The following is a 19,993-nucleotide window of genomic DNA, read 5'->3' on the forward strand; positions in this document are numbered from 1 at the left end:
AGTAATAGCGATATTTGATGAATCAGTACCTGTCAACCAAGAAGTAGTTCAAGGCCTTTTTGAAAGTGTTTTCAGTGACGAAATGCTTCAGCATGAGAAGGAATGCCGCTCCCTTTGAGTAACTGATACCTGTGAAGTGGCCAGTCACTTGTGTGGGCTGTTGACTGTATGCTGCAGGGCCCTGGTACCAGCAGAGGCATCAGAAGACAATGCGCTTTGCATATACTGGATGTTGAACTGATCAGCTAGCTCCAGAGATTTATCAACCTGAGAAAGTTTATATTTTGTAACATATCGATAGTAAAATTTTCATTTTATATTGAACCGAGGTACAATCGTAGGCAAGTTTTGAATAGAAATATGCAGACAATACGAAAGAAATGCAATTTAAAGATTTACCTCTATTCAAGATTCTACTATGATGGAGTAAATCTGGACCAGAGTTGAGTTTTCACAACATAGTTAATATGCAAGAATCAAACAAAGATAATTTTATTTCTACTTACGCCGTCCATGGCAAAATGCTCGAAGTAGCTCGCAAAGCCTTCATTAATCCAGACATTGTCCCACCAACGACAAGTAATCAAGTTGCCAAACCACTTATGGGCCAGCTCGTGGGCTGTTATGGTGCCGACCGTCATTTTATCATTTGCATTAGTCTCACCTTCTTCGACAAGCAGACGGAGTTCTCTAAAATTGGAAATAACTTCAAGTCTACGCTAATTATAATTAGTAAAAAAAAATACTTATAAATGTATAAACCATTTATAGTTTCCTGTAACCAGAATTAAAGCGCCAATTTCTACTCTAAGTTGAAGGGTCAAAAGTCTATGATGAATTTGAAAAACGTAGTTGTTTTAATTTTTCATACTTTTTCAAATTCAAATGAATTCATTTATGACTACATACACATACATACAGACTCATTACGTACCTATAAGTAACCAAACCCCAATTTTCTGTCGCACCAGACGCCCAGAATGGCGAAGCAATCTGATCGTTCTTCATGTTTTCTTCCATAGAGTAGTAACTAATGCCCAAGTAGTTCTCTAACCACCTGGTGATAGGAGGTCCCACTTCCAAAGCGTATTCTCCTTGTCCTCTAGCGTTAGGCCTGGCAAGAATCCTGTAGGGCCTAGCAGTGTCGTTGTTGTCGGCGATAACAGTGAATTCTTCGCTGATATGCAACGTTAGCAAGTACGCTGACATCCTAGGAGTTCTGTGGAAGATCTCTTTCACACGGTTTCCCATTCTGTGGAAATTTCAGAGTAATTAATTTCTGAAGTATATTTATTTGGTATATATCTTTTTATTATAAAGTGAATTAAAATATCTGACTTCTTTTAATATAACTAACTGAATCGTCTGTCGAATGGGCATGTTGCCGAAGGTCTCTCCAAATGACGCGGGTCTGTTGACGATCATGTCAAAGGTAGACTTGAAGCCGGGCTCGTCGAAACTCGGTGCGAGTTGCCTTGAGTGCGTTGGCTGCAAATGAGTTGCCGCGTACCAGCTGCAAGAATACATCAATTTCAATTCCAATTTATACATCAATTTCGAAGTACTTAAAGTAATTTGAAAAAATATTTTATTTTAAATTCAAAACATACCTAAACATAACTATTATCGATAGTTCTAATATCAACTGAACTAAATCATGTAGGCTCATACTTACTGAAGACGTCCATCATCACCGACATAGTTTCCTCTAAATACACCTCTCGACAGCGGTGTCTCGTTTATATTTCCAATGTACTCTACAGTGAGCAAGTACACTTGTCCATTAACCAAGGTAACTCCATCAGCCAGATTGATTTTTAGGAAATGGTACTCTCTGATGCGTTCAAAGGATTTGCTGTGTTGATTCTAATCGGCACATTAGCTTCGTCGGTGAGAGTCACAGAGAGAGGATCTCGGACATTTTCTTGGATGATGAGAGCACTTAAATTAGCTTGTACTGCCTATAAGTAGAAAACGATATATATATATATATATATATATATATAAAAATTAATCCTATTTCCTTGGTCACGCATCATCACGCGTGAACGGCTGGACCGATTTTACTTTTTGTGTTTGTTATTGTCAGGAGAAGGAGCTTATAAAAGAAAAAAATAAGGAAGTTGAACGGAACGTTAGAAAATTTAAGAAAACGAAAATATTAATTTTATATAACTGTCAATTGTTTGAAATAACTGTCAGCGATTGACAGAATGCGCGCTGCAAATTCATAGTTAAGACGGGACAACGTCTGTCGGGTCAACTAGTTAATTTATAAAAATGGATTATAAATTGAACGAACGAAAAATGTTACATTGCATTAAAATGTCTTATTGTTACAATCACACCAATAAATAAGATTTTTGATACTTACTCTAAGACGAATCGTAACTATGCCATCAAAAGTGAAAGCCGGTCTATTAGCAGTAGCTTCGAAGTATGGTGTTATTTCTATATCATAATGTATGGGGTCCAACTCTTCAGGTAGACGGTAGACAGTGTCATCAACTTGGTTACGGTAAATCGGCTCTTCTAAAAGATCTATCGGCCAATCGGCTTTGGCATACGCCAGTAAACCCGGATAACACTCCTAACTTTATAATATTTATCATGGCTGAAAATAAGATAGTATGAATATAAATTGCACATGGTTATTATAATAATCACTAGTTTGTTGATTTAGAAATGTCTTTCAATATACATAAACCAGATGCATACAAACACCTATATATCTATACATGCTTCCTGTATATATAATGTATTAAAGTCCTTGGCACAAATGATTTAAATTTAAGGCAAAAATGATTTAAATTTAATATGAACCCCTTTTTTATTTAATTACATTATATCATCCAAAAAATTACCCTTCGATTTGATCTTTATGTTCTCTTCACTAAAATCTATTTATATCAACGACTGCTGAGTCTTCTTGGTCGAGTAGTTGATTCCTTTCATACGGTATTCATTAATTTGTTTTAATCAGGGTTATTAATGTGTCTTTAAAATCCTATGCACCATTTTTGGTACATTTGTGGTTTATTATCAATACTTATACAAGTACTAATTTTACTACCACTTCAGATTCCACGCTTAAGTATTTTTCCTCTGCACTGACACACAAAAAAAAATGCAATAACGTAGCTTAAATACAAAATTACTTTGATCTAAACTCACTCATTCGGAATATCAATACAACAAAAAAAAATACCTGATCTTCTAATAATTTTAAAATCTATGTGGAACTATCCATTTTCTGAACTAATAAAGAAACCGAGAAAAGGTGACAAACAATATACAAGACTAAAAAATTAAGCAGCTCTTGGCGCTACCACAGTTTAAATTTTCAAGGTCATTATCAAAATTGACAATAATCAAGTGAATCAAAATACGTACCTGCCAACTCAATGACGCCATGCAAAATGCGTCCACTAAAAAATATCAAATTTTAATATTACCAGTACCTTGGACCATAGTTAATTGTAATAAATGATATCAGGATTACCGCAATCGGCGCGAGCTAAGATAAAATATTATCAAGATGTATAGACTCTTGATAAGTATACCGCACTTGCCCCATAATGATAACGATATGTTAGCCACTTTTATTATTCATTAGAATGTCGTGTCATATGTTTGATATCGGGTATTACTTGGACAGTTGCGTCTTTGATATGTTTAGCCTTTGTATTATGTTCAGAAATAAGGATTTGGGGCTCTTTACCGTATAGAATAATTTTATAAATATTTAGTGAAATAATTACTTTGTGTAATTTATTAAACCAAGTTCTCTTTGAGCAAGGCGTTGCAAATACCTATTAGTGTATTTTCTATCATGTAACCAATATGTAAATGTGACTCGCTAAACATTAATTGGTCTCAATATCTCACAGATGCCATATACCTAGCTTTCGGCATGATAAGTGTATTATGTATAAAAGACTTTGTTCTGTCATGGAATATTTAAATATTTCTATTCCATATTAGCTGGTTTCGTTCAAAATTATGATGATATGTAACATGGTAAATGATCTAAATTGAAATAATCTAAATACATATAGATTATCTTTATATTCCATCTAACAAATTAATGCTATAGGCATGCGAATGCCTTTAATAACATCCTACGTCCTTATTATATCGACATCAAAATTCATGATCATATGTTTTTACAGTTTAAACAAATTAAAGAAAAGACAATTCCCTCAAAACGATTGACAACAGATTGCATTTTGCCTTTAGTATAAAGATACTCACTGACTCAATCATCGTTTCCTTAAATACTTCATGCATATCCATATGACATGCGTCGTCAAGATGCCTTTTATAATCGATAACGCCAACATCATCATATGTATCATCATCAACCCGTTGCAGTCCACTGCTGGACATAAGCCTCTTCCAAGATACGCTACAGAGCCCGGTCTGCTGCTATATACATCCAATCACTGCCGGCTGTCTTGTGCAAGTCGTCCCGCCACCTGGCCAAAGGGCGTCCCACGCTACGTTTGCCAAGACGCGGTCTCCATTGGCTAGAACACGCTTACTCCAGCGGTTATCTATTCTGCGACATTTATGGAAATAACATATCCTGGCGAAAGACTTATCGATAGAATATGTCATTCCGATACATCGGTTTTTTTTGTTGTCGTATATAATGTTGGCGCCGGCTTCAGGAATTTATATTTTCGAAAATTGATCTTATACGTATTTTGACCTCTAGTAATGCCTAATATTTTGGGATTAAACAATATATTTTGCAAGTTTCTTGCAGCAATATATTTTGCAAGTTTCTTGCAGCAATATATTTTGCAAGTCTCTTGAAACGATTTGGAATGATTTCTAAAATTCGGCATCTATGACATAAGCATGAGAAACAGTAACATATTAGAAACCCACTCGAAGTGTAATTAGTATATGTTTTAAAAATGTAAGATAAGATAATTTTTTATTAAAATATATGGCACATCGTTTTCATACTTACAAATAAAACAAAGTTTAATAATATCAAATGTATATTTTCATCCATAACATCAAGTTCTCTAATGATATAACGCACTAACATTGCAAATTGTGTCCCTGAATGCGAGAATGACTCTAAAAATCTTAAATCTAATTACAATAGTAATATATTTGTACAAAACAAAATGACATAAATTAGACTTATACTCTGGTTTGTTCGAGAGCTAGTTGACCTAAAATTCTCATGGCATAAAAAGTGCAGAAGTCGACATATCGCTTTTAATTAATCTAGAATCTTTACTGATTACATGACCATAGCAAAGATAGCCATTACAGCTAAAAGTATAGCTGAAACAGCTACACCAGCAGCACTGCCCCTCGCAGCAGCTAAAATAGTTTCAGCCATGTTCGTGCCCCATTCCATATTGTTGCGGGCAGAATTGATAGCCGATATCGCTGTGTTATATTGGAGACTGTTTGACTGAGTTGTGCGGAGCCATTCTTCATACTAGAAAAGATAATGTTTATAAATCAAAAGTGTTGTATCAAACCAGTATTTTTTAATATGGTTCCAAATATCATTATATAGGTAGTTTATATTAGTAATACATTTATTTGTCCTAATTAAATATTATGTTGAAATGATGCAACACTGCACACCTTTAAAATTAGAATGACGCAAATGCAAAATACAGGAAAGTCGATGTTGCATTCGATCGCTGCATTCGATAGTTTGTCCGGTTTTCAAATGTTGTAAATCTAAGGTGCGACTTGTGAGTTAAGTATAATGATATCGAAGATGCTATTTTATTTGACTGACTTCAAAAAATGAGGTTATCAATCAGAAGTGTATGTTTTAGTGCCTATTTCCTCAGAATTTGGACGTTTATGAACCGATATGGAAAAAACAAATTTACGTGCATCTTTCTTTGGCTGATCATGTTTTATATTATTTCAAAATCAATAAAACATGTGATATTGGGCTACGTAAACAAGAAAATAATACGAATAGAAGAAAATATACTCTTAAAAATATATCTTAAGTATATCTGTTTATACCTCAGCTAAACCTGGTTCGTCCAAGTAAGAAGCAAGGTTTGAAAGAGCTGTGTTGACGGGCGTCGGTGGTGCATCTTCTACATAACTGAAAATTAACAAACATTTAATCGTACGCTCATTTAATCCGAAAACTATCTCAGTGGCGTAATTATATAGCATGCGGGGGACAACCACTACACCGAGATCTCGTATCGCGTTAAGTGATATTGAGTTTTTTTATATCATGAATGATGAGACGAGCTTGCCGTTCGCCTGATGGTAAGCGACACGACCGCCCATAAACAGTAAGAACATCATTCAACACCTTGCATTACAAAATATTGTTTAGTATTCCACTACGCTCGCTATCCTGAGACATGAGATTTTAATACGTATTATGTCCAGTTACACTGGCTACAATATCCTTCAAATGGGAACACAACAGTGACTACACAGTCTTGTTTTGGCGGCAGAAAAGTTTTTTTTGTTTTTCAGCTCAGTATCAGCCTGGAGACTGGGAATTGAAGCCAATATGGCAGTAGGCTCTTCCCCTTCGTTATGGGGCAGCACATACATAACGTAAATTAAATGCCCTGGATGCTACCTCTGGCTCTATGGGGATGAAGGCGTGATATATGTATAATTAGTAACAGCTTCATGCATGTATTTAATATTATCATTTGGAAACGTCATTTCCCAAAAACTATTTCTGTATATTTCAATCTTCTTTAATCGTCTTCTACGATACTCTAACTTGAAACAAAACAACCCCCTAACACTAAATTACACGATAATTTGTAATTGTTTCTCATTCCAAAGATAAGCATATATAGTGTGATAATGGATTATAAATATTGATAACAGAGGATATCTTAATCATTAATTTGTTTCGGCAAATTCCAAAGCCGTATCGTAAAATTTAATACTTCTTGTATTAAGATATTAATTTAATTTAATGATATCATTGAAAAAATTAACAATATAAATATATAAATGTAAATGTAACATGCATAAATGTGCGCATGTACGGCTAGAGTGATTTTACATCTTCAGTTTAGCTCGGCTAAACTGAAGATGTAAAATGCTTTGCTCCTGTGAAGTTTGGTAGGAACAGGGCCATCAGAAGTCATCTGGCTATCAGTAGTGAGTAGGAATCCGACACTATCTATATACATACTAGTATGCATAATTGCATTTCGCAAATCTTTGTAATGATAATTAGACTCTACATAAGGGAAGCTGGCAGGAAGTGGTTATATGAACCCTTTGCCACCGCTTGCTATAGATAATTAGTACTGCTATCGCAAAGACGGTGAGGGTCACCAGCAACATTTCTAATAATAAATTACACAATTACCATGTATATCGAAACACAGCAAATGCCGTTCAGACCTGATAATCCTAGAAACATACTGTAACCTGCTAATATGACAATTATTTTTTTCTAGGGAATCTAATTTTGTTGACATATTATTCTAGTAAATGCTTGGGTAAGACAGATCAATGAAGCCGAAATCAGGGTACATCCAGTTTTAAATGGCCAGTATGATTGTATTATCTGGCGAAGGACAATTGATCTCTCATCAATCGATGGTCCATCAGACGCTACTCTTCTTGCCAACAGGTGTCTTAGCCAAGATGCCATTCCACAAACGTTAATGCTAACGTGATGTATAAAAATAAAATATCGAAGCGATAGTCTTATCGATAGGAATGTCATTCTCTTACATTTTTTCTGTATTTTATTAGCGTTAACGATCGTAAAAAGGCATTTTGGCTACGGGCCCAGGTGTAGTTGAATTGCTTTGCCGCTCCTGTAAAAATCATCTAATAAATAAATTACTTACGCTACTCTAATAGCATTTATATTACTCTTCACGAACTGCAGCACGGTGTAGGCATTTTCCTGGTTACCTAGCAACGCGTAGTTGAAGGAGTTCGCTTTGTCGTGAGACCTTACTTCAGAAGTCAGCGTCAATGCCAGGTATCTGGAGACAAATCGTATTAAATTATATTGCCGTGATTAACATAGCTTTAGTTATTAAGAAGATTAAGATATTAATTAAATTTAAACTGTCATATATTAAGGTGGTCCATTTTCATACATTTTGTTTCGGCTTTAATCTAAACAGTATTGGCAGTAAATTAGTGATAGTTTCGCAGTTGAAGAAAATGTAAAATAATTAATAATCATGGATATTTCTGCCTTTAAAATTTCGTCATATTAAATTTTAAAGACCGAAATATCCATGATTATTAATTATTTTACGTTTTTCTTCAACTGCGAGAACTAATCACCAACTAGACGTGAATTTAAATTTTACTTGCCAATACTTGTTTAGTTACCCAGATTAAAGCCGAAAATGTATGAAAATGACCTTGAGCTACCACCTTTATGCCATTCGTAATGCAATTTGGGGGTTTCTTGTATAACGTTACGATGCGTTACAGGGGCGCGAGGGGGGTTACAAAGCGTTACGTAACATTGTTTTTTTTTTTTTTTTTATATAAAGTTATTTTAGCGACTGTCCGGTATTTTGCGTTAAATAATTGTGTATATTAAAAAAGGAAATTTAGAGTTACGTAACTTTTGGAAGAGTGGCAGGGGCCTACTGGAAAACGTTAAAGCGCGTTACATGGGGTGTGGAGGGGTCAAAAATCTTCATAACTTGCGTTACGTTACACTTAAACGGCCCCTAAGACAGAAATAACAAGTTCCAAAAGGCATAATTGTGTCGACTGTCGAGGGGTGATCATCTCTCGTCAGTCGACATTCAATTGGACACCACTTACCATCAGGTGCAGAGGGGTCGCTCTATCGTGCACATATAAAAATAAAGTATATATAATACAATCTATATAGACTGTTTAGCTGAATACAAAAATTGTTATGCAATAAATAGGTAGGTCTGTTCTATGCGAAATTGGGTCTAAGTAAATACCCTCCATTATCTATTTGATATAATTATAGCCAGTGTAATTACTAGGCATTATGAGATACAGGATAATTGAAGAGCAATACACAGTGTTCAGTTGATCACTTATCATTTTACCGACTTCAAAAGACAGAGGTTCTCAATTCAACTGTATTTTTTTATTATTTGAGTCAATAGTTACACCATCGGCACACCACTAGAAGAATACAATTATAAATACAACGGTTATTCTAATGCTAGGTGATAAACAATCACAGGTGTACACAATATTATAAAAAAATACGCAATATCCGACAAGAGACAGTGAATTCCGAGACCAATTTCTTTAAACAATAAAAAAAACTATGACCTCGTACTAAGACAAAAAAAATACATAGAAACTTACATATCTACATACTAATATAAAACATGACTGCCTCGGTGGCGTAGTTGTATTGCACGTCCGGTACAATAGCGCTCTGAGGTCCTGGGTTCGAATCCCGGGTCGGGCAAAAGTGATATTTGGGTTTTTCTGCTCAGTATCAGCCCGGAGTCTGGAATTTGTGCCCGATATGGCGATAGGCTCGCCCCCTATCACATCATGGGACGGAACATACTTGGCGAAAAGTGAGTGCCCTAGTTGCGCCTCTGCATACCCCTTCGGGGATAAAATGCGTGATATTATGTTATTATTATTATGTAATATAAAACATTAAATTTATTTCTAATTCTTATTTCTTTTTTTGGTTCTAGATGATGTTACTATTATTTATAGGGATTCATTTCGCTGACCTTTAGGTGAACAAGTTACTCATTTAATTCGGGTGTATAACAATACCTATATGGTTAATCGGTAATGACCAGGTGTTAAGCAAAACACAACTCTTTTACAATACCATAATTTTGAAATTTCTTTGTAATGAATATTTACAACAAAATCAGCTACTGCCGTGTAATTATTAATTACTTAAATTTGATCCAAACAGCTTACTGTTGCAATAGTTGAGGATCTCGTGTACCGCCAAGACCTCTCAGCATCTCGAGCTTATCATTAGCGAAGTTGGACTCTCTGTAGCGCCTCAGAAGGAATTGGAAATCGGAGCTGTCTCCCTCCCTCATTCCCATGAGGTAGACGCTACGACGGATGTACGGGGTTATCCTAAAAGATATAGGTATTACAAATAGTTGGCAAGCTAATTAGATAATCTCGTGTACATTGAAAGCAATTGTGAATAGAAGAAAATACTGGTTAGAAGTAAGCAATCTACTTTAGGTTAAATAATAGTAATATAATATTGATTATACGATATTCTTAATTATAGAAAATAGGAAAGAAATTGGACAAAACCTATCTAAAACAATTATCAATCAGCTACTGCATATTCACTCACCATTCACCCTTCTTCATTCTTTGCCAGCCAGCGTTAGACTCCTGAATACATCTTCTATGGCCAAGATTGCAAGCGAAATGCAAGACAGTTTCTCTGTTCATGCTGATGGTAGGAGATTCTGAAGGGTCGGAGTTGTAACCCACGGAGTTAATGACGTTCTCCATGTAGCTAAGAATATAAGACTAAAAACAAAGAATGATAAATTATAATGTTCTGATGAAGTTGTGAAGGTTAAAGAAACACCTTATAGTAATAATATGAATTAAACAAGGTGTGTTTTCAACAGTGCTTGGACCTGAGGCTTGATATGGCTGTGTAGATGTACCTGACTTAAAAACGCCTAATTCGGTAGCAAGGTAAGTAGTAAATATTGCTCATGAACTATAAATACATATTGTTCCCATAATTGATTATCATTGGACAGAATATGCTTAGCGGAATAGTTGGTATACCAGTTGCACCTCTGCGTACTAATTAAAGGTGAGTGTGTTTATACAATCTTGTTTGGTCCTGCCATCATGACGATCATTCATCATCATCAATACTGATTTTTTATATATACTCACGTCAAACTCAGCCTGGCTTCTTGGTAAATGCCTCAACCTGTTCCTTAGCCAGGTGTAGCCAGTAATGGCGACGTCCCACACGTGAAAGTTAACTTCGTTGCGCAAAAATCTAAAGATGTGGAAGCCTAATTCGTAAGTCATTCGTCCAGACCTCATCAAAGCAAACACGTCGTCGACGATCTGAAAAAAGAAGTAAATGTAAATTTTATGTGAAAACTCGTTATTATTAGCGACTTCCGTAAACAAACCCTTTATAATCTAAATTTTTCTCAATTTTCAATAACAAAATTAGAATATATTTAATCAAGACATGGTCCAACTGCTGATGGATTGATTTCTGAGCCTGCGGTAGAGTAAATTTGACTGAATTTAAATAATGTTTACAGATTAAAATTAATTATTTTCTTTAATATCATGACTTACTTATATACACCCTCACGAACTTTCACATTGATAATATTTTAGGATAAAAGTTAAAAAAGACACAGGTGTCTTTTTTAACTACCATTTTCGGTACCAGGGTACCGAAACCCACGATAATATAATTATAAATTAAGATAACCAAATATATGTTCGGTGGAATTTAATCCGTGAATTCTTATTTCACACCCGAACTCCTAGCCCGCTGTTCTACGAAAATTATCAAAGATGGCGTAGAATTCTAAGATAGTTATATAAAATATAAGAATAAATCAATATTATACCTGAGCTCTATTCAGATGATGTATTGTTCCTGGTTCGTTGAGCAAAGAGTCCGAAATTAATCTCCATGTTGTTTCATCATAGTTAACTCTGTAGTGACCTGCGCAATAAAAAAAGTGTAGTAGAACACAGTCCATGATGATTTCCTTCACTGTTAAAGCACGCGCTAATTAATAGAAGACAAGCATAACTTTTTTTTGTAGATACAGAGATGCCCTTGAGTTTTGAGATGTAGTTCGATGGAGTATTATGTAATGTAAAATTCTGACTATCTTATTTGCTAATAGCCAAGCGTCTGCCATCAGACCTACGTGTGTTATTACATTAGTTCTAGAAAAAAGTAGTTTTCACGGTTTTTTTTTTACTATCTCTCTTTTGGGCACGACTTCTGAGGCCTTTGTATATAATCATGACTAATATAGAATAATTTCATAAAGAATATGGAATTTAATATAAAAAAAAACTTTATTACCATGTTGCATATTGTTGAATATAACCCATTCTTCACGGGGGTCTTTCCAGAGAGTGTCCCGGGATCCAGTCATCATGTGGATAGGTCGCACATTTTGGAATATTCTGTTGCTCCTAGTGGAATATGTAATGGGTATCGGGTATATGTGGCCGGTAGGCCTCGCTGATGCACTCAAGAAGAAACGCTCCTAAAATACATTAATATAAAAGTCATTCCCACTTGTCTGAATATCACATTGAAATGAATACAAGAAAATAACATTTATGTTCTAATTACAGCGTAAAGTCTTCACAGATATTTTTCATTTTTTTACAAGTTCCTTTTCTCAAACGATTCTAAAATAACTCTAATTAGACGGTATATGACTATTTGCACTGCACTGCACGTTTTATTTATTAATTATACATACATCCTACAATACTAACACTAACAGTTACAGTACTAAAGCGATTATTCAGACAAAGTAGGTATTAATTTAGAAAAAGTTCCGTAATCAGCAAAGGTTAGTCCCAAATATTATCACTTACCTGAACAAGCGTCATTTCACCAGTGGAGTGATTGACGGCCACGTTCAAAACTGGGTAGCCAGGGTCATTGACCCAAATGCGATAGTAATCAGTAAAGTTGAAGTTGCTGTACTGGGACAGGCTGTTGTCTTCGTTTATGGCTTGTTCGAATGCGTTGTACAAGTCGTATTGGTCAGCGGGTTCGAAGGCGCTAAAACAGAATCGTAGTTGGTGTTGAATGGCTAATAGCTAATCTTAATACAAATGATGTTTTTAGGTTCATCTAAACTGTACACCAGTACGGTTAAATACGTGACAGTCATATTTTAAATGACTTCAATTAAGCAGATGACCTAAAAAACATGCACATGTCTCTCTCTCTCTCTCTCTCTGCCTCCCTCTTCCAAGCTATGGACCTCATATGGTGATGGGGTCAACTTTCCTCGTTTTTATTCAGCACTTCACTCTATCCATGATGTCGTCTTCGCAAACCTGACATTGTTCCATTTTCCTTAGCCCTACATCCTACCACCTCGTCCTTGGTCTGACATCGCAACACAACGTGCAAATGTATTTCACAATTATTTTCTGTTAAATTTTTACAAACCTTAGATCTTGTGACTCATAAAAAGTTAATTTATACTATATGTTCTTGATAAAACACAGAAATTAAAATAAATACTTGTCGCCGACAAAGTACGATACACAAACATAACCTGCACTCACACTCTAACATACAGACTTTGTTATTTATGAAATTAAATGTTAAATTGTCTTACTTGTTCAACAAGAAATATCTACAAGCCTTTTGGAAGGTGGCATCAGTTATAATATTAGCGGTCTGTCTGAGAAAAGCAGCTCCTTTGGAATAACTTATAGTACCAAAATGACCAGTAACTTGGGCTGGAGTGTTGACTTCATGGTTCATGGGAACAGTACTGACACCAGAGTCGAATGACATAGAACCAGTCATGTAGCGGTTGTTGAAATGCTCGTGATGATCGTATTCTGGGAACATCTAAAAAAACATAAAGATAAAGCAAATGATAAGTATACCCAAAATGCCAATTACAGTTTTAAAATAGGTATTAGAAACATAGTTAGTTCATAAACACAATTCTACTATATTGTTAATAGTGATAAGTGCAATTAAATGGAAAAATACTATAAAGGCAATAATCACAGGAAGTACAAATTCTGATAAAATTGTGCGGCAAATGTGATTGTTGTGTTCATTCTCTTCAGCTTTTGCATGCTAAACATGATGTTATTTGAAAATTCATTTATTCTGTTTACAGCAACGTTACTCCATACTTTATCTGGTCCTCATCATCATCATCATCATCATTCTATTTATTTCTCTACCGCTGGACATAGGCCTCCTCTAATATGCGCCCTGTCTTCGATCTATCGCATCCAGTTCTTTCGCAGATCGTCACTCCACCTAACTGGCCAGCGTCCTACGTTACGTTTGCCGAGTCGTGATCTCCACTCAAAAATTCGTTTACCCCATCGGTTATCGGTTCTTCGAAAGTTCTAACTCTAGTTCTCTGACGGATGACCTTGTTACGAAGTTTATCGCTCAGAGAAACTCCGAGCATAGCACGAAATCCTCAGAGTGTTTTTTTAAAAAGGTTTTGTCTCTACATTCGTTATCATATTTAGCTATCTTGGTTTCACAGCATCTTTATCAAAGCACTATAGTCTACATTTCAATATTCACATTAGTTTATGTCTGATACCATCTATAGGTACATACTTGTGCAGTCGGGTAGTAACCGAAGTAGCTGGCGAAACCTTCGTTGATCCAGGTGTTGCTCCACCAAAAGCAAGTAACCAAGTTACCGAACCATTTGTGAGCAAGCTCATGAGAGATGAGCGTCGCTGCGTAATGCTCCACAGCCATTGTGGTTTCATTAGAGTCAATTATCATGTACATCTCTCTGTAAAAGTATAAATAACATAGGGTTTAAAAACGGTGATATTTTGTTCATTAGTAGGTATTTAATATGACCTCATTAACTTTACTTAGAACTTCAGGTAATATAAGCGCTAACTAGTTCCAATTACATATTATGTAAAACTTTATATCCAGTAAGGCCGGCATAATTGTTTCGATTATCGAAGGGTAATTATCTTTCGTCAGTCGACATTTTATTGGACCCCACTCCCATAACGATGGTAAGTGGCACCTGATGAGATGCAGTGGGGATACTTTTCCTTGACCCTATAAAAATAGAACTCAAGGTCACATTGGAAGGAAAATATAAGGTGAAAGACAACAATAGTGACTATACATCTCGTGAGTCATTTAGAAAGTAAAAAAGATAAAGAAGATGAGTTAATAAAATATCATGTTTATCATGAATTCCGACAACTGTGAATAAGATGATATTACTAAAAAAAAAATACTAAAAAAATGATATTACTAAAAATTTTGTTTATTTACCTGTAACTCACCATACCCCAATTCTCAGTGCCTGCTGAGGCCCAGTCAGGAGAAGAAATATGGTCATTCATCAAATTGGGATGAAGCGTAGAGTACGGTATACCAAAGTACTGGTCGAAGTACTCAGTCATCCTGGATGCCAGCCGAAGAGCATGGTCTCCAAGACCAACGGTGTTAGACCTGCCAATGATCCTGACCGGTGGGCTGAAGGAGTCATCTTGGGCGATGACTTGGAAGGACTCGCTAACCAAGAATGTCACGAGGTAGGAAGACATTCTTGGCGTAGGCTGGAAAGTGTCTTCAATGCGGTTTTCTCCCGCACTGAAATTAAATAAATAATTGTTAGTTTATTTCGCCCCGATGCTTATTTTATCCATTCATTTTAAAGACATAAGTGATTTTTTATTGTTCCTTAGAATGATCATGATCAAAATCGTAAGCGATTGATCCTTAAATTATGATTTAAAGATTAACCTACGTATAACATTCTACAATATAATTATCCTAAATTAGATTTAGTAGTTGGGAATAATTAGTTACGCAATAATTTATGCAAATTGTTTCACATATACTAATATATAGCAACACTATAACTTTCATAAACAACTTATACTTTATAATAAACATTTATAATACATAATAAAATATTATCGGCAGCATGATCAGTTATCAGCAATATTACTTATGAATATGCAAAAGAGAATTAACTGGAAGGACAAAGTTATAAAAGAACAGCAAGCTTCAGAGACAATTATTAGTTTCTTCACATAATTTTATGACGCTATTCTTCTGGTTTCTTCCGTTAATATTCTAATTTTATGATCCAAACTACGCCATACCTTTTCAACTCTAATGACCATCAATACTAATACCAGTCTTCTATTACATGCAGTTCCGTTGCTGAGCACGGGCCTCCTCTACTAGTGAAGCCTTAATGCACCACGCTGGCCTAGTACCGGTTGGCATACTTTAAATACTTTCGAAATTCTAGTGAAGAATTTATGGTATGTAAGATTAGATATGTTTTTCTTCACCGTTTAAGCAAATGATAATAAATACACACCTAATTTCGAGAAAATCAGAGTATCGCTTGGGTTTTGATCATGCGGACCTGCGTCTTAGCAGTCCGTTTCATTCACGGCTAATCTATTATGTACCTATTAGCGGCGTAAAGCTAGAATCCATGGAGCTGTTACAATAAGTAATTAACTTACAACCTCATGAACGATTGTCCAGTGTTTGAAAAACTTCCTCTGAAATTACTTGGTTTCGAGAGATGGAGTGTGAAGACCGCCTTGTAGAGGGGTTCGTCCCAACAGGGGAACGCTTGTCTTGCGTTATAAGGCTGGAAGTGCGTAGTTGCATAGAACCTAAAATATGTTAACGAAAGAATGTGTTAGTATCGAATTAATCTGGAATTGATAAAAATGTTGATGACTTTTGATTTCAGTTAAGTTTGAAAGAATCCAGTGTTGTATTTTCTATTGTCCAAAGTAATTTTCAAACCTGTGTAAAACATATTGAAGAATTGTCCTACAACCATGATATTTTATTTTCCATAGTCTACAACGAACTAATGGTGGGCCTTCCAATGGTTCTTTTTTCGATTTTCTACACTGACGTAAAAACATTTCAAAAGTGCTCACCGCTCTTTACCATCATCATCGATGTACGTTCCTCTCCAAATACCTCTCTTCATAGGACCTTCATTCATTGTGCTAGAGTAGTCAATATAGAGAGTGTAATTAGAACGAACTTCCAATGGTGCATCCAAATTAATCCTCAAGAAATGGTACTGAGGCTCCAGAGTTATTGGGTTTCGAAGGTTGATTGGGAATGGTGTTCCTGCTTCAGTTAAAACTGAAACTTCGTTAATACTGTCTACATTTGCATGCAGCACTATTTCGGTGACGTTCGCTTGGATTGCCTGTTGAAAACATTTTCCATGAGAATATTATAAAATAAAGCTGGTGGTACGATGTATTTTAAATCCGCCCGGATAGCGACCACCGTACACAAGATGTTACAATGCCTGTGTATATCTAGTTGTAACAGGCCGACATAATTATGTTGACTGCCAAAGGGTAATCATTAATCATCGTTCGTCAGTTGACATTCTATTGGACCCCACTCCATTTACTATCAAGTCCAGTGGGGTCACTTTGCCTTGCCCGATGTAAAAAAAATATCGCTATATTTTTTTGATAACAGAGACATACCTGAATAATAATAGTTTCTCTTCCATCATAGCTAAACGGCCTGTCAGTCCTCTCGGAGAAATAGAGATCTATGTGGATGTCGTATTCTAGGGGCACCACTGTTTCAGGCAGGCGGTATACTTGCTGGGCGTTTCTACTAATGTCATCGGTTATAGGGACTGGTTCAAAATCCCTGTACCATTCGACATGATGCTCGGCGCTGACAAACGCCAAGAGCATTATGCTCAAGGCTGGTAAGAGCATTCTGGACATTTTGCTGAAAGAATTCATAAATTTAAATACGATTTTCCGGATGATGTAGGAATTTTGCTTATGAGAAAATCTTTTGTTTTATCGTTTTGGTTTTACGTCTCGTGAGCTTTTATCATTTTGGTGTTATTTGATTATCACAATTAAAATATTATCTTCTTTATAAAACTTGCTTTTTTATTAAACTAAGTCTTATTAAAACAGCTGTTTTAAGCCATCAATTCTTCACACTACTTCCATTATAAGTTGAGGGGCCATGGATGCCTAGTTAGTTGATATCATATATCCCAAGAAAACGAAAAGAAATGTAAATAAAAAATACATACCAAAAACACCAAAATGTCCTCTAAATTATACCGACGGCGATAAAATGAACATAACAGCGTTTGTGTAATCATTTGGATATACCAATCAAAGGATTTTAAAAACATAGATAGTAGTGATGTATTGCTTATATATTTGCCAACACGAATGTGATTGAAAGAACATATGAACAGGCTGGCATGATTATATCGAGTGCCAAGGCGTAATTATCTCTCGTCAGACATTCTATTGGATCTAACTCCACTTACCATCAGGTCCAGTGCGGTCACTTCGCCGTGCAACTATAATAAAAATTATAGTATATTTTTGGATTTTGTATTAAATCTGTGCAATAACTCAAGATTCTTTTTTGGGTCCATTTTTGTAATCTAGGGCATGTAAATTCATATGTTACTCCCTACATCACAGTACTGAAAATTTCTTAATATGGGAAGATGATTAAGCATGTTTCCTATAGACAACTTTTTCTCCGGGAATGAACCTTAAGGGTATGGACGTAAACACAAGCTGACTACTTGTAAAGGTTTATTATCACTAATTACATTCTTCTTCTTCTTGTAGTGCCTCTCCAACTAGTGAAGATTGGCGACCAGCTTAGCATACTTTTTCTTGTCCTTTGCAAGGCGAAATATTTCTTCAGCGCTTGCAATCCCCGTCCACTCGTGGATGTTCCGTAACCACGATTTTTTTCCTTCGACGAATTATATATTTAGCCAAAAAGAATTTTATTTGCAATATATATAATATTTCTCAAGTTTTTGCGAAAGCAAATGTCAAAAATATTCACCAAAACGAATACAAAATATATTCATTACATCACTATCAGATAATACTGTGATATCGAAACCATATAAACATAATATGACATTATTTATTACTTAGGATAAAGATAATAAATAAGAGTAACAGTAATTGGTTCAAATGCCTTTATCGGCAAAACAGAATAGAAGCTATAGGAAACAAAAATCGAGAAATTATCAGCCGCAGTATGTCCAATATTGAACATTGGTTTCCCTAAAGTTTTCTACATTGACCTATTGGAAGCGGCCCGCATCCAGCGACGTCCAAAGACTTTTATTAGATCATCTGTCTCCTTTCGTCTCCTTCACTCCAGAACCTTCGTGCCCCATCGACCATCAGTTCTGCAAGCTATGTGCCCTGTCTATTGCAACTTCAGCTTGCTAGTCCGATGGCCTATATCGGTGACTTTCGTTCTTTTCTCCTTATATCTGATTCGATCACGTAGAGAAACACCAAACTTAGTCCTCTCCATAGCTCGCTGAGCGACTGTGAGTTTTTTATACGGCGTAGTTAGAAACTACGGTTCAGTGCCGTATGTCACCCCGGATAACACACATTGATTGAAGACTTTAGTCTTCAGACACTAAGGTATATTAGACAAGAAGACAGTCATTTGGATTTTTTTATTGCTTTCAATGACGAGACAAGCTTTCCGCTCGCCTGATGGTAAGCGATACGACCGCCCATAAACAGTAAACACCATCCATCACCTTGAATTACAAAGTATTGTTTTGTATTCCACTGCGCTAGCAAACCTTTCTGTCATCCGTCAAAGAACCTATTGATCATAACCAAAGCACGCGACCCCCTGTTCAATAAAGCAAAAATTTTCTTAACCCATTTATCAATCGATCCCTATAATGATCGATACATGTGATATCAATCCTATCAAGTTCATAGATTGAACTGATGATGAGCGTTTGTATTACCCATGTATCAATCGACCATTATAATAATCGATAAATATGATATCAATCATTTATCAAGATCATAGATTGGACTGATTAAGCGTTAGCATTTACTGTTGTTTATTTTTATCTGGCTAGATATATGCAAAACCTTCACAGTATGTAAGGTTATGGATGCAGGTTGCTTTCGACAGGTACGTTTGGAAATCTTAAGTGGACGCCTATGTTCAGCATAATTATGATATAAGGTGTTTTTTGCAATGTGTTGGATGAAACTATGGTCAGAATATCAAGAATACAACAGGAAAATCAAGTGTGTTATTTCGAATCGAAGCGCTCTCAAATCCTTGCTCTATCTAGACTTTAAGCCGAGGACTTAGCGGGTTTAAATCATCAAACATACTATCTAGTTACCTGATGGCTTAAATATGTTTCTATTTTTCCTTAAAAAATCTCGACCAATCTTTGACGAAATGTATAACGTTTTATTTCCT

The 19,993-nt window shown here is 35.6% G+C and overlaps 1 protein-coding gene and 1 pseudogene across 3 annotated transcripts; both read right to left on the bottom strand.

Annotated features, from left to right (window-relative positions):
• Window positions 1-9: 9 nt before the first annotated feature.
• On the bottom strand, window positions 10-4,266 carry LOC119189943 (annotated as a pseudogene).
• A 728-nt stretch (window positions 4,267-4,994) lies between these two features.
• On the bottom strand, window positions 4,995-17,946 carry LOC115449142 (membrane alanyl aminopeptidase-like). 3 transcript variants are annotated; one of them, XM_030176869.2, is made up of 16 exons: window positions 17,793-17,946; window positions 17,218-17,473; window positions 16,645-16,925; window positions 16,216-16,368; window positions 14,999-15,319; window positions 14,309-14,492; window positions 13,329-13,567; window positions 12,571-12,760; window positions 12,044-12,230; window positions 11,574-11,671; window positions 10,870-11,049; window positions 10,304-10,485; window positions 9,904-10,071; window positions 7,845-7,985; window positions 6,019-6,103; window positions 4,995-5,467 (listed from the first exon to the last, which is right to left on the bottom strand). In XM_030176869.2, exons 2-16 carry the CDS (start codon window positions 17,467-17,469, stop codon window positions 5,264-5,266), a joined length of 2,865 nt encoding a protein of 954 aa, XP_030032729.2. In that variant the 5' UTR covers window positions 17,470-17,473; window positions 17,793-17,946; the 3' UTR covers window positions 4,995-5,263. The 3 variants fall into 3 exon arrangements, with proteins under 3 accessions (XP_030032729.2, XP_037296628.1, XP_030032728.2); XM_030176868.2 differs by having other exon boundaries at window positions 5,264-5,467; window positions 16,213-16,368; XM_037440731.1 differs by lacking the exon at window positions 17,793-17,946 and having other exon boundaries at window positions 16,213-16,368; window positions 17,218-17,469.
• Window positions 17,947-19,993: the final 2,047 nt, after the last annotated feature.

Source organism: Manduca sexta, chromosome 20 (genome assembly GCF_014839805.1).
Source record: "Manduca sexta isolate Smith_Timp_Sample1 chromosome 20, JHU_Msex_v1.0, whole genome shotgun sequence".
Taxonomy (NCBI): Eukaryota; Metazoa; Arthropoda; class Insecta; order Lepidoptera; family Sphingidae; genus Manduca; species Manduca sexta.